Genomic DNA, 13,188 nt, shown 5'->3' with positions numbered 1-13,188 from the left:
GCCTCAAACAATCAAGGATCTGGGTTCAGCCTCAAACAATCAAGCAGAAGCCTATAGCCTTTATCAAGGTCTACTCCAAGCATTATCATTGAAAGCTACCAAGTTAAAGGTCTACTCCAAGCATTATCATTGAAAGCTACCAAGTTAACTGTAATAGGGGACTCTTCCCTCCTCATCTCTTATTTACAAAAAGGCTCCTCCCCTGATAATTTGAAATTGAAGACTTCCCTTGCAAGAATAAGAGATGTGCTTCATATATTTGAACAATATGAAGCCTTTCATATTCTAAAACATAACAACACAAAGGCTGACTTGTTGGCAAATCATGGAGTCAGATTAGCAAAAGGGAGCTTGGTGGTTAATAACAACAAAAATAAATGTTTGATTCCTTAAAGAACCAGAATATCTTCAACCCAAAAACATAAGGGGCCTTTCGAAATATGAAAACAAGCGGAGTAATCCGTTGGCTCTGTGGAAGTTCCTCGAAGCTCCCAGACCTCAGAATGCCAACAGAGGAGGAGAATGGCCAAGAAGGCAAAAAGGACTTATCAGCAGTAGAACCCAAAAAATAGACTCGTACCCAATGAAATGTAAATTTTGTTTTTTGTTAGGAAGTTACTGGAAACTTTATACTTATAGACCAATAGATAACTCCAAATTGTATAGAGAAGAACATTATCAATCTCAGTTATTATGGTCTGTTTCAGACCCAAACTCTCTCCTTCTATGGCTCATTATGTTCTTTAATGTACAGGTGAGGTATTATTGAACGCCTTATGCAGATTTTTAATACAAAAAATTCAGTTACAGTTTAGAATTAAAATAAAAAGTAAAAAGATAGAATTTTATTAAAAAAATTACAAAATGGAGGTTCAAAAGGACTTAAAGTCGTTACCATAAAAATTAACGAAGCATAATACAACTAACTCGTCAAGATATCACAAATTGATCCGCAGAGCAAATTGGCCACCACTACTTCCCTATTACAGATGTAGATGATGAGAGCATTTGGCTCCCTTTTATTTTATAGGGGTCTACGTTGCACATGTTTCTAGCAGAGTGAAACAGAGGGACAAGTTTCAGGGATAACTGGAAGTTTCCCCAAATTTCTAGGAGACAGCAATTTAAAAAATAAATAAATGATATTCTCACAAACAAATCCAAGAAATATTCAAAACTCCCAAAAAGAGTAACTTGAGTATTTTAAACATTACACATAATACATCATACATAACATTCATGATTACATAAATAATAATATCAAAAAATAAACTAAAATGATAATTTATTTAATAAAACTAAAAGTGAGCAAGTACATAGTCCAAATTGCAAAATGCCTAAAAGAGTATATTTTCCAAACTGGCTGTCCACTTCAAACCTCCATTGCAGACCTTTGAGTCTCAGTCACCAAAGATTGAGAATAGCTGTTATCATTGCTCCGCAGCCCACATAACGAGTACAGATCAATTGTCGATACATCTGAGTGCTTAGCAGGCCCACTACAATTCTCTCATTGCATTCAAAACATGTCATATAGTTGAAAAAATCACATGGGGTAGCCTTTTTTTTAGGGGGTTCCTGTTGGTACCCAACAGGCTGGGGGATTCCCAGACGTCCTCAGGACATCCCTATTTGTGGCAGGGGGCACCCCAAACATCCCCAAGGCCATCTCCGTCCAAAAGCAACATCCTCTACCAATCCCCTAGTACCTTGGAAAGCGGTAACCCTAAGGGCAGGTCCCCAGGTTTGCGGGTATGTAATGGTGCTACACAGGTGGAGAGCTTTATCTGCTATGCTCTACCCTTTTGCTAGCTATGCTTTATGGTTGCTTATTTAGGATGAGAAATAAATTAACTTCTCTTCTAATGCTATATTTGTTGGGAGATGTGTTATGCACTCCCTTTGCACTTTTTACTGTATGTTGTATTCTCGAGACCCATTGCCTGAATTTGGTCACCTGTGGACATCAATTTCAATTTCAATTTATATCCCACACTGTAACATCCATCTCGAATTCTTGCACAAGTAATATTGCCAGCTGGTGCAAGGACACCTCAAAACCACGTGAATTTGGTCACCTGTGGACATCAATTTCAATTTCAATTTATATCCCACGCTGTAGCATCCATCTAGAATTCTTTCACAAGTAATATTGCCAGCTGGTGCAAGGACCACCTCAAAACCACGTGGTATGCACACATCAAACTAGTGAAACAGGGATGCTTTATCATCCTCAAGAAAACTTCCATTTTGCTCGATAACAGTTCTTAAAAGGTTAATGCAGGTCTCTGTCTAGTCTGCATCATACAAGTGGGATCAAGAAAACAAGTGGCTTCTATGCACTTACTCACGCTTGCAGATCTTCTAAGGAGCTGAAATGGTTATAAGTGGTCCTTTAATCTCATTGCCAGAGAATTGACCACAAGAGCTCGTATCCTTCTATAGCCACATGAATTATGCCCCTTTTGCGATCGGAACCCGCTTCTGATGTTTAGAGATACCCGCTAATCTGTTGATTTGCATGTTAGAGCACCTCAAGCAATGATTTGGAGTTTTTTTCTTCTTTTTTTCTTTTTTGTTGCATGTTAGAGCCTTCAAATAATGATTTGGAGTTTTTTATGTTGAGTTGGCAAAGTTGAGTCTCAAACATAACTTAGCCTTTTTTTAATGTTGAGTTGGTAAAGCTTAGCTTTCAAACATAACTTAATGAAATGAAATGATAATTTAAGGTCTACGAGACTAAAAATAGTCTATGAGACCAATATCCCTGTTTTTCGCTTTTTGCAATTCAATCCTTTTCCAATTCAAATTGATGATGAGCTGACCCAACCTTCCAACAATCCACTTGCTAAAAAGACAATGCCAAGAAACTGATGCTAACATGTTCTCATAACCTTTTCCGATGTCTTTGAATGCATCACATTCCAAAATGAAATGTTTTTCCGATTCCACAGCCCCAGACATGCAAAATGTACACACCCGTTCTTCCCAAGCTTCTTTAGGCATTTTCCACCGTCTTGTTTCACACCGAAGTTGATGTGAGTTGGTCCTTAATTGAGCAATAAGAACCTTTGCCCTTCACGAAATGCTAGCTCCAATGAACTCTTTTTGTTGTAGATTACACGTAGGGTTGAATTCCTCAATGTAATATTTCTTCTTTCTACCTAACTCTTTTCCCCATACATTTTTACGAAACTTCTCCATAACAAAATCCTTTAGCTCCTTGCTATTTGTGGGACAGCCATTGAGGTAGATATTCCATTTTTCCATCCATGTGCAGTTTTGTTTCATCCATGTTTTCTTTCTTTCACTCATGCCTTCATTGAAGATAACATTAAGCCATCTACCTACTATCATTTGCTCAATTCTTTTTAGATATCTTATGAGCCACACCATAGCAATTGCTTCAAAGGGAGTTTGTTCCTGTTTCACTCAACATTATCTCATAAAGTACTAAACTTTTTATTTTGAACTTGCTCGTGATCAAGCGTTTTTAGATTTTCTCAATTTGTTTCCATTTTGAGACGAGAGTGTTGCAAGCCCACAATTCACACCCATATAGCATCACTAGACAAACTAGGAGTCCAAAAAGCACTTTAATCGTTTTCCAATCCCATAACTCTACCTCTCTACATATGTTTTGAAGAGCATATAATGCTTTCCACCCTCCTAAAATTCTCTTCTTTCTGCAGTCCTCACAATTGAGGTTGTTGTTGAAATCAATCTCAAGAATGTTGTCTTCAAAGAAAAAAAGTATGTTGGCTCTGCTTCCTTTTATTAGAAAAAATCATTATTTTGGTCTTGCTAGTATTGACTTTCATCTCCATTGCTCTACAAAAATGCTCAAGGGCATATAAGTGCATTTGCAATCCATGGGCCGATTTAGAAATCAATACAATATCATCAACATATAAAAGAAGCTTTATCACAAACTCCCCAACTGAACACCATCTCCACCTTGCAAATTTAGCCACTCATCCAATATATCAATATATAGACCAAAAAGAGTAGGGGATGTTGGAAATAATACTGAGAGGGGGGGTGAATCAGTATTATCAGATCAATTAAAACTTTTTCATTTCCATACTTAGATACATATACGCTACTTCATTCAAGGGAACCCGCGTGTATACGCAACTGTGTCTAAAGCAACTAGCGTATATCCAAAATACTTATGATTCAGTTAATCCTTTAAATGTTGATCTTTAGTTAGTGCATCAGAACTTCATTAACCATATGAACAGTCAACAGTAGCAGTAAAATAGATAGATCAACACACATGAACACCATGATATAAGGTGGAAAACCAATGTGGGTGAAAACCACCTGCTGCAATTCGTTTCTATCTTCCTTTATTAAGAAACTTCTTTTACAATGTACTGGTGCAGTCCTTTACCAGTACGCAGGCTACAACCTGCAGAAGGCTACAACCTTCTCTCTTTCTCCAGACCCTCCGGAAGGGAGCTTCAACCCCCTTTGCTCTTGTACTAGCTAAGATACTAGTACGTAGGCGCCAGCCTACAATCTTCTCTCCTCCAGCTACCACGTTTCATACATTTTCAGACTGGATACTCCTGAAGCACAACACTATAATCTGAAGACCACATTTCATCAAATTTTCATACTGGACCCATAACTATCATTGAAGCTCAAAACAATCACTACTAGCATCATCAATCTCTGAATCACTGAAACACTGAAACCCTGTCAATCAACACAGTCACAGAACTCTGCAAAATCAATCAGAACCAACTGTATCATCAAAAACATGCATCAGAGTGCATACGCTACTTGGAAGTGCTAAATCTGCGTGTATACGCAACTTCATCAAGGTGAACCAGCGTATATGTCATTAATTACTTATTCATAACTTCTCTGCACTTCCTGACTTCAGACATAACCAGATCATTACATATACAAGGATAATATATGTGTTAGCACCCAGATCTAGTCCATCGGATCACATAAATATGAGTCATTATGATCTTGATCCATATTAGTTCTCATCCATCAATACACAATCATCCAACCAAGATATGCAGAATACTGACACCATTAAGCAGTCATCATAACTCATCAACAGTCAGAACCACCTGTAACTTCAGACATCATAGCTCAAATGGTATAAGCTACTATGATGAATCAAACCCGCGTACATACGCGCTTTTTCCAAGGCCAACCCGCGTACAGATCTAAAAATATTTTCTTATAACTTTGCAGCTATACCAGACATCAGTCGTACTCATAACATTTATATTACATGCGTCAGTATGCAGATCTAGAATAAGCATAATCAACCATATAAAGATAGTTCATTTCAAACCATTTGATCCCGATCTCTCCTTAGATCTTGTTCTCCATCAACTGGTGAAATCCCTCCTTAGCTCAGATCAAGCAATGCATCATCAACCCATAACCTGCATACTGGATCTCATACTTCATCAGATATTCAAGACTTTCTGAATGCTATTGCCTAATGATCTTCCTCTCCTTTTATAGTCTTAGGCCTTGCTCAATACCACGGACCAAAACCATAATAAAACAATACCATTGACCCAATACTTGGGATCAACACTTATGGGTGCAATACCACGGACCAAAACCATAGGTCTAAATACCACGGACCCAAAAATAAGCTTTTCGACATGTACGCGCTTTTCCGTGCATGAAACTGCGTGTATACCCTACTTGGTATATAGCGAACCTGCGTATACGCGACTTGGTATATAGTGAACCTGCGTGTATACCCTACTTGGTATATAGCCAACCTGCGTATACGTGACTTGGTATATAGTGAACCTGCGTGTATACCCTACTTGGTATATAGTGAACCTGCGTATATATATTTTCTCTTCATACTTGTAGTCTGATCATCAATTCCTTGCTGCTATCCTTCTACACTATGATTTGTCATCAGTGTGATTTGCCATCAAGGACAACACTTGTCTCGTAATGCCAACAGGGGATAGAGGGCAACCTTGCTTGACTCCAATGTCACTTCTAAAGCTTTCTGAAATACCTGCTGAGGTTCTAATTTTGACTTTCACTTCTTCGTAAAGTCTCTGGACAGCGGCTCGATAATGCACAGGAATTTCAAGTTCTTCCATTCCACGCCACAACTTATCCCTAGGAACTGTGTCAAATGCTTTTTTGAAGTCAACAAAGCAGCAAAATACTTCTTCTTTGTCCTCCCAAACCTTTTCAACAATGTGTCTCAACATGATACCATGATCCACTATAGAATGTTTCGGCCTAAGACCCGTTTGTCCTCTTGCCCTCTTTTCTTTTACTTCTGCCAACTTACTAATTTTGTCTTCTTCCATGTTGCCGAAAATCTTTGCAAACAAAGGATTGATCATAATTGTTCTATATTTGGATGGATTATTAATGTCTCCACTTTTAAAAAGGGCTTTGCTAGGCTAGTTGTCAAGTCTCTTGGAAATCCTTCCTGAATGATGTTGTTGAATATTTCCATGATGTGCGGTGCAAGAGCGTTCATTCCCCATTTTAGATACTTTGCTTGAAGTTCAACCAAGTCCTTTTCCTTCCCTGTTTTCAGCTTCTTAATTCCATTCTCCACCTCTTGTAATGTGACAAGCTTTGAATTTGTGTTGATCCTAGGGGGGCTCCGCCTTAGATTCTTTCTAATAGAGTTGCCTTGCATATTCAAACCATTGATTGGTTGTAATATTATTTTCAATTTGCTTCTTCCTTGGTTGCAGTTCCTGCGAAAAAAGCTTTGGATTATTCTTGCTTAAATATATTAACTCTTATATCATTGTTTGCATGAACTCATCTTTTTTCCCTTTTAGTATCTGCTTATATAACTTTACATTCATCTTCTCGTTTCCTACCTTTTTCAATGTGCTCCTTGCCAGTTTTCATTCCTCATCAAACCAAGCATTTACAGGAAAACAATTTGATTCTAATTTCCTATTTTTTGCTCTTTTGCACTTCTCAAGTGCACTTTGAATCATATTTGTTAACTCATGACTGTTGAAGCTTTTGAAACCAGTTTTCTCCTTCTGAATTAATCTCTCTAACATTGTCTTGAAGATAGTAAAATTTTCTTGTGTTATAAGAATTTTGCCCCTTGATAATGATTGTCGAGAGCATTGAGTTTTCCTCCTATGTTGTCTTTCTTCTAACCATGATAACCTTATATAAATTGGGTTATGGTCTGATTTTAAGTCCCAAATATGCTCTCCAATACTAACTTCGTCTATCTTTTCTATCAAGCTTTGTGAACACATCACATAGTCAACGACACTTGCCCCATTGTATGTGTTGCAAGTGAAGTTCCCCGACCTTTTCCATCTATCTAGACCATTGCAAATAATTAAGTTGAAAGCCCCACACAGTGTAAGCAACTCCTCTCCAAAATGATCGCTAACTTTGTCATCTTCTGAACACCTAATCCATTGGGAATTCTCCTCTTTAGTGAGCCAAATAGGATTGTTATCCTCTTTGCAACAAAGAATGCTAGCTTGATTATTTGTTGTTCTAGCATTGAAATCTCCCACTAAAAGAACTTCACCCTGCTGAGAGTACACGGCAATATCTTGTTTTAAAACTGCATACGGATCCTTGCTGTCAAGCCCCTTAAGAGTTGTTTCTATGTACATTTGGTAAAGATGAGGGCTCAAACATAACTCCATGCTTATTAAGGACCCACGTTATCACCATGGCTTAGAAGCTCTGCATAGACTGATTACAAAATTTGATTGACGCAGTTCAACTGCTCATTATTTCAGTCATAGTGATCCCAATGACCTAGCACACTCTCTTCTAAGGGCGTGATGGGTAAAAGCCCATTAGATCGTTGTTGCATACCCTGAAGAAAAGTCATGCCCTACCTATATGAAAATATTACTGACATGACCTCTTGTGATGAGCTTGGATTCTAGAACGCTGAAACAAACCTAGGTTATATAGCAGAACAAGGGAAGGGTTGTAGATTCATTGGGAGAAAAACAATGAATGGGTAATGAATAGGTGATCCCACAATAGTTCAATTCTAACTATTAGTTAACTGGCCCGAGCTGTTTGGGTACCATGGGTGGCATTTAACAGACGAAATGGAGCGAACACTCGCGCATTGGCTGAGGGAAAACACCCACTAGTTACAATTGGCTCCAAGTCAATGGAGAAATGAGCCTTCGAGGGTGGCTTGACATACCACCTTCTTCAACACTGAACTATTACCCCGTGGATGATTACCGTCAGCTTTAAAGTAACTTGTACCAAAACAAATTTCCTCTTCATATATCGCAGTACAGAATTATATAAGCAATCTTTTACATCACTTCCTCCCGCAATTTTATTGTTTTCCGGAATTTGCAAATATTTGAATACATAACTTTCACTGCTAAATTCTCCTGTCCATCCATAACAATTGAGAATTCTGGTACCAGTGACAGAATTTTAATTTGAAAGGGGTTTATTTAGTACTTACAGATCTTGTGCTGCAGAAAGCGATGGACGTTGACTGAATGATAGACACTCCTCGTCGCAGTGACTTGAATAATGCCATTGAAGACGCCATGTCCTGCTACACCTGTAATTCAATTTCGGTGTTACCCAGTAACTAAGAGGGAGAAACCCGCTCTCTATTATTTGCTGAAAGTGATAAGGCGCAACAGCGTCAAGAACACGTTGTCTGACCAAGTTTGAAATTGATTTAGTAGATATCGGTTCAGAATTCAACTAAAAAGCTTTCAGGCATCTCGGTACTAACGAGATTCCACTTACCCGTGAAATGAATTACATCAACTATTTCCATTTGTTGATTTGTATGGTTCGGTCATTTAAAAACTATTTCCGTTTGTTGGATCGTATGATTTGGTCTTCATCTAATATCGATTTAATTATTTCTTTTAATAGGAGGAAGTTTTAATTTTATTTCTTTTAATCTTAGGAAGTTTTAATTTTATTTCTTTGGTAATTAGGCGATGCCGGAGGAATTTGCCCATTGAATTATTTAGAAATTAAATTAATTTAAATTTTATGAAAAGAACCTGAGAAATAAAAGTTATTTTAAAGTAAATAAAGTAAAATATTTCAAAACTTCTAAATTATCAAAATGAAATGAAATAATATTTTAAGGTTCACGAGACTAAAAATAGTCTATGAGACCATTAGTTCCCTGTTTTTCGCTTTTTGCAATTCAATCTTTTCCCGATTCAAAGTGATGATGAGGTGACCCAACCTTCCAACAATTCCCTCGCTAAAAAGACAATGCCAAGAAACTGATGCTAACATGTTCTCATAACTTTCTATGATGTCTTTGAATGCATCACATAAAGGTTGAATTATTTTTTTTGGAAATGTGGTGGGTAGTTGAAACTATTTGAATGATTTTAGAGATGTTTTCTTTAATGGTTAAAAGAAATGTATAGATCCTTGATGGGATGGGTGCAGAATTCGAAGAGGGACTCGAGGGACGAGCTCACCACCTTACCGAAGAGACAGGGATTAATGGTTAGAGGGGTGAGGTTCACCCCATGCATGCTCAAGTTGGTGAAGCATCCAGATGTCTTAAAATACAAAGCGTGTGGAGGAGGTGGGCTATATGGATTTCGTTGTGAGTGAGGAAGGTTTGTGCCTAGGCAAGGGGGAGGAGCCAAAACCCTTATGTGATCTGGTGGATAAAAAATAATGCTCAAAATTGAAAGTGTGTGATGGAGCTCAAAACCTATATGATTAGATAGATCTCGGTGATCTGAATCCAACGCAACTTGTTTCACTCAAATCCGATATTGGATGCTCCCGGAAACATGTTCTAATCGAATTGTCAAACAAGTAAAATTTTAGCAAATGGACAGATGATTGGGTATCTTTGGGCCAGTGGTAGGCTGCCACATGGCCTCATCCGATTGGTTGAAAAGTTAAAAACAAAACAAAATAAACAAACAAACAAACAAAAAAATGGATTTGCAGAAATTCTCCAATTTGCTCCAAGGTTGAATTTTTAATTTGCGTCAAGCCAATTCGCAAACAAAACGAAGCCGCAAAGAACTAGAGCAGAAAAATGGAGCGGTCCAACCCTGTGTCGTATGACCCCGCCATATGATCAACGGCGCATGATTGGTGGACTTAAGATAGGTCAGCCCCAAGGGGGGTCGAACCATGGTCACATGCGAGTGCATAGAACAAAGGGCGCACCAGCGATGGGGGCTAAACAGAGCCCAGAATCTTCGGCCCCCTATGCGGTCTCATGGCGCCACGTGACCAGGATTTCAGAGACTGGGGCTTAATGGCGCCCTTAACGGTCCTACAAATTCACCTACCGAGTGGGAATTGTGTCAGGTTTTGTGCGTTGGTTCGGTATTTGGGGTGCTCGAGTCAATTCAGGCCGAATTGTAGGATGGTTAGCTCCAGAATTTGGGAAAATGAAGAAACAAGCATAACTTTCTCGGTTTTTGGCCAAATGAGATGCAAATAACTAAAATAAGGGTTTTTGATAGTGTTGGATCCATTGGAGACATCAATTCTTCTATTTGAGCAGTGTAAAGCATGTAAACACACTTTTGAGCATTTTTAATGAAAGAGGCCCTGCATTGGAAGCTGGACCAAGAGATGTAGCCCAAGAGGGGTGAACTCCTTTATCATGCTTGTGTTATGTGTTTCAGATATGTTGGTTTTGTTTATGTTTGGCTATAAAATTTGGTTTAAAATTACTTGTTTATGTATTTAGTAAGTTGATCCTCTACCCTAAATACATATAATTTTCACTTGCAAATTGTTAAAAACCTTCAAGTTTACACATTCAGATCATTTTTGGTATTGGAGCAACAGGTTTTTTGTGAAGAATTGATTTGTTTGCAAGTGCTTTTATGATGCTTACAAGGTTGAAGCTCAAGAGAGGAGAAGGAGAATTGGTGGAGCCAAGATCTCAATTTGTTTCAAGGAGAACAAACACTCCTCAAGCTTCAATAGTCACAGCACATGAAGAAGGTCCTAAAGAGATGTTTGAAGATGAGAAGACTTTCAGAAAAATAATTCTTTGAAATGTCTAAGATAGTTAAGGTTTTGTATGAGGAGAGGAATTCCAGACTGAATGGAGAGAGCTCAAAATCTCATGGAGGAAAGGGAGACAAGCCTCCAAAAGGGAATGGAGGGAATGGCGACAAACTACCACCTTCACCTCCATCATCATCATCCTCATCTTCATCTGTAGCCTCATATTCTTCTACTGCTACTACCTTTCAAAAACACCTCCAAGTTCCCCTAGGGGTCATGGTAAAACTCCTTTGCTTAAGCTTGATATTAAGTTTGAATTGCTTATGTACAATGGAGAGGTAAATGCAAAAAGATTAAATAATTGGATTTGTCATATTGAAGTGTATTGCAGGATACAAAGAATCAAAGATGATGAAACCAAGATTCCACTTGCTTCTCTTAGTTTGGAAGGTGCAACACTAATTTGGTTGGAAGCCAGAACTCAAGAGGACATGAAGAAACATGATAAGCTTTTACCCACTTGGAATGATTTTGTTGTTGCAATAAGAAGGCAGTTTTATCCATTAGCATACATGCAAAAAGCTATTATGGATTGGCGAAACTTTAGGCAAGCTAAGGGACAAAATGTGCAATCTTATACTCAATAATTTAGGAAAAGAGTTTTTATTTTGGGTATAGATTTGTCCTCACAAGATACTTTGCTCAAATACAGTGGAGGATTTCATATTTATTTGAAACATATCATTCTCATGTTTAACCTTGCAAAACTAGATGAAGTTTGTGTTCAAGCAACTCATTTAGAGGTAAGAGGGAAAAATGTTTCTAAAGAAACTAGTAAGAGTTCCTTTTAGTCTTGAGAAAAAGGAAAAGGTAAGTTCAAAGGAAAAGGGAAGAAGAAAGCTACCATTAAAATGGAGAAAGAGAAAATTACGCGTAAACACTATTCCAAATAGGGTCATGATGAAGATCATTGTTGGAAACTTCATCCATAAATGAGACCCAAAAAGTTTAAGAACAAGGAGAAGGAGAAGACAGTTGCAACTACACAACATGATTTAGGTTCAGATTCTGGAGATGAAACAAAGATCACAACCATGGGTTTGAAAGGTAAGGACATTGCAAGTACTAGTTCTTCAAATTGTCTCAATGAAACTCAAGATGAAAAAACAAGAATAGAGCTTTTCCATATTAGAGTTATTTCAAAACATACCAAGATAGATACACTGTTTGATAGTGGTTCACAAGCAAATCTTATCTCAAAAGACATTGTCAAGAAGTTGAATTTAGAAACCATTCCTCATCCTAAACCATATCCTTTAGGTTGGGTATGTGAGAATGAAAAATTGCAGGTGACAAAGAAATGCATACTTAGATTTGCAATCACTGCAAACTTTCTAGATGAGGTAGAGCTTGATGTAATTCCAATTGATATATGTGGTATTGTTTTGGGAAGCCCATATCTATATGATAGGAGAGCTATTTTTCATCGCCATGAGAAAAAATATCATTTGTTCAAGAATGGGATTGAGTACATTGTTAGAGCACACAACAAGAAGTTGAATGCATCTCTTGTAAATGCGGGACAAATGAAGAGGATTGTTAATGCTAGTCAGAACTTTGCATTGTTAATGATCAAACATGAAGGTGTTGAGGAATCTAAAGCCTTTCAAGGATATGATTCAAGTTTGAAATTTGATTTCATTGATGTTTCTAATTCATGTGATAAGATGTTTTAACAGCCTAACATGTTGCCTCCTAAAAGAGGTAAACAAAATGGAGTAAATTTGTAGCAACATGCATCATTGTTGAAAATTGGTGTGAACAAGATGCCAGTGTTAGAGAGTGTAGAGGTCAAAGAGAAAATGCAAAAGCAAATCGACAAAGAGGATATTGGTTCCAAAACATCTTCTTGTGGGTTTCATAATGTGTTGGCTTTGAAAAGGGATGGTGCATGGCGATGGCGATCACATTTGGTCAAGAGTCGAGCCAAGGACAAGGCTAGAATGGTAAGCATCATCATGTTGATAGTGTTCAAGGTGAGAAGAATTTGAGATTGTTTAAGTTTCCTTTGATTGGATATTGAGGAGGGAATGTGTTTATTCCTAAAAGGCAGTTTGTTGTTCTACATATTCTAGGAAATTGCCGCAAGATGCCATCTATGACAACAAGATAAGAACTCCAAAATCAGGGAAAACAATAAACTCAAAATGATAAATTCAAGAAAAT

General features: G+C 37.7%; 1 protein-coding gene across 1 annotated transcript in view; it reads right to left on the bottom strand.

Moving 5' to 3' along the window:
* The window catches only part of ETFALPHA (electron transfer flavoprotein alpha), a 189,377-nt gene extending 180,604 nt beyond the window's left edge, over positions 1-8,773 (bottom strand). The window contains exon 1 of the mRNA XM_089402523.1: positions 8,456-8,773. Coding sequence (XP_089258649.1) covers positions 8,456-8,545 — 90 coding nt within the window. The 5' untranslated portion in view covers positions 8,546-8,773. The remainder of the gene's footprint in view (positions 1-8,455) is intronic.
* Positions 8,774-13,188: the final 4,415 nt, after the last annotated feature.

The sequence above is a fragment of the Pinus tabuliformis genome, chromosome 2_1 (assembly GCF_031772625.1).
Source record: "Pinus tabuliformis cultivar Carrire ecotype Pingquan chromosome 2_1, CPIR1, whole genome shotgun sequence".
Lineage (NCBI taxonomy): Eukaryota > Viridiplantae > Streptophyta > Pinopsida > Pinales > Pinaceae > Pinus > Pinus tabuliformis.
Note: the sequence above shows the minus strand (reverse complement) of the source record. Positions and strands in the feature narration are given on the sequence as shown.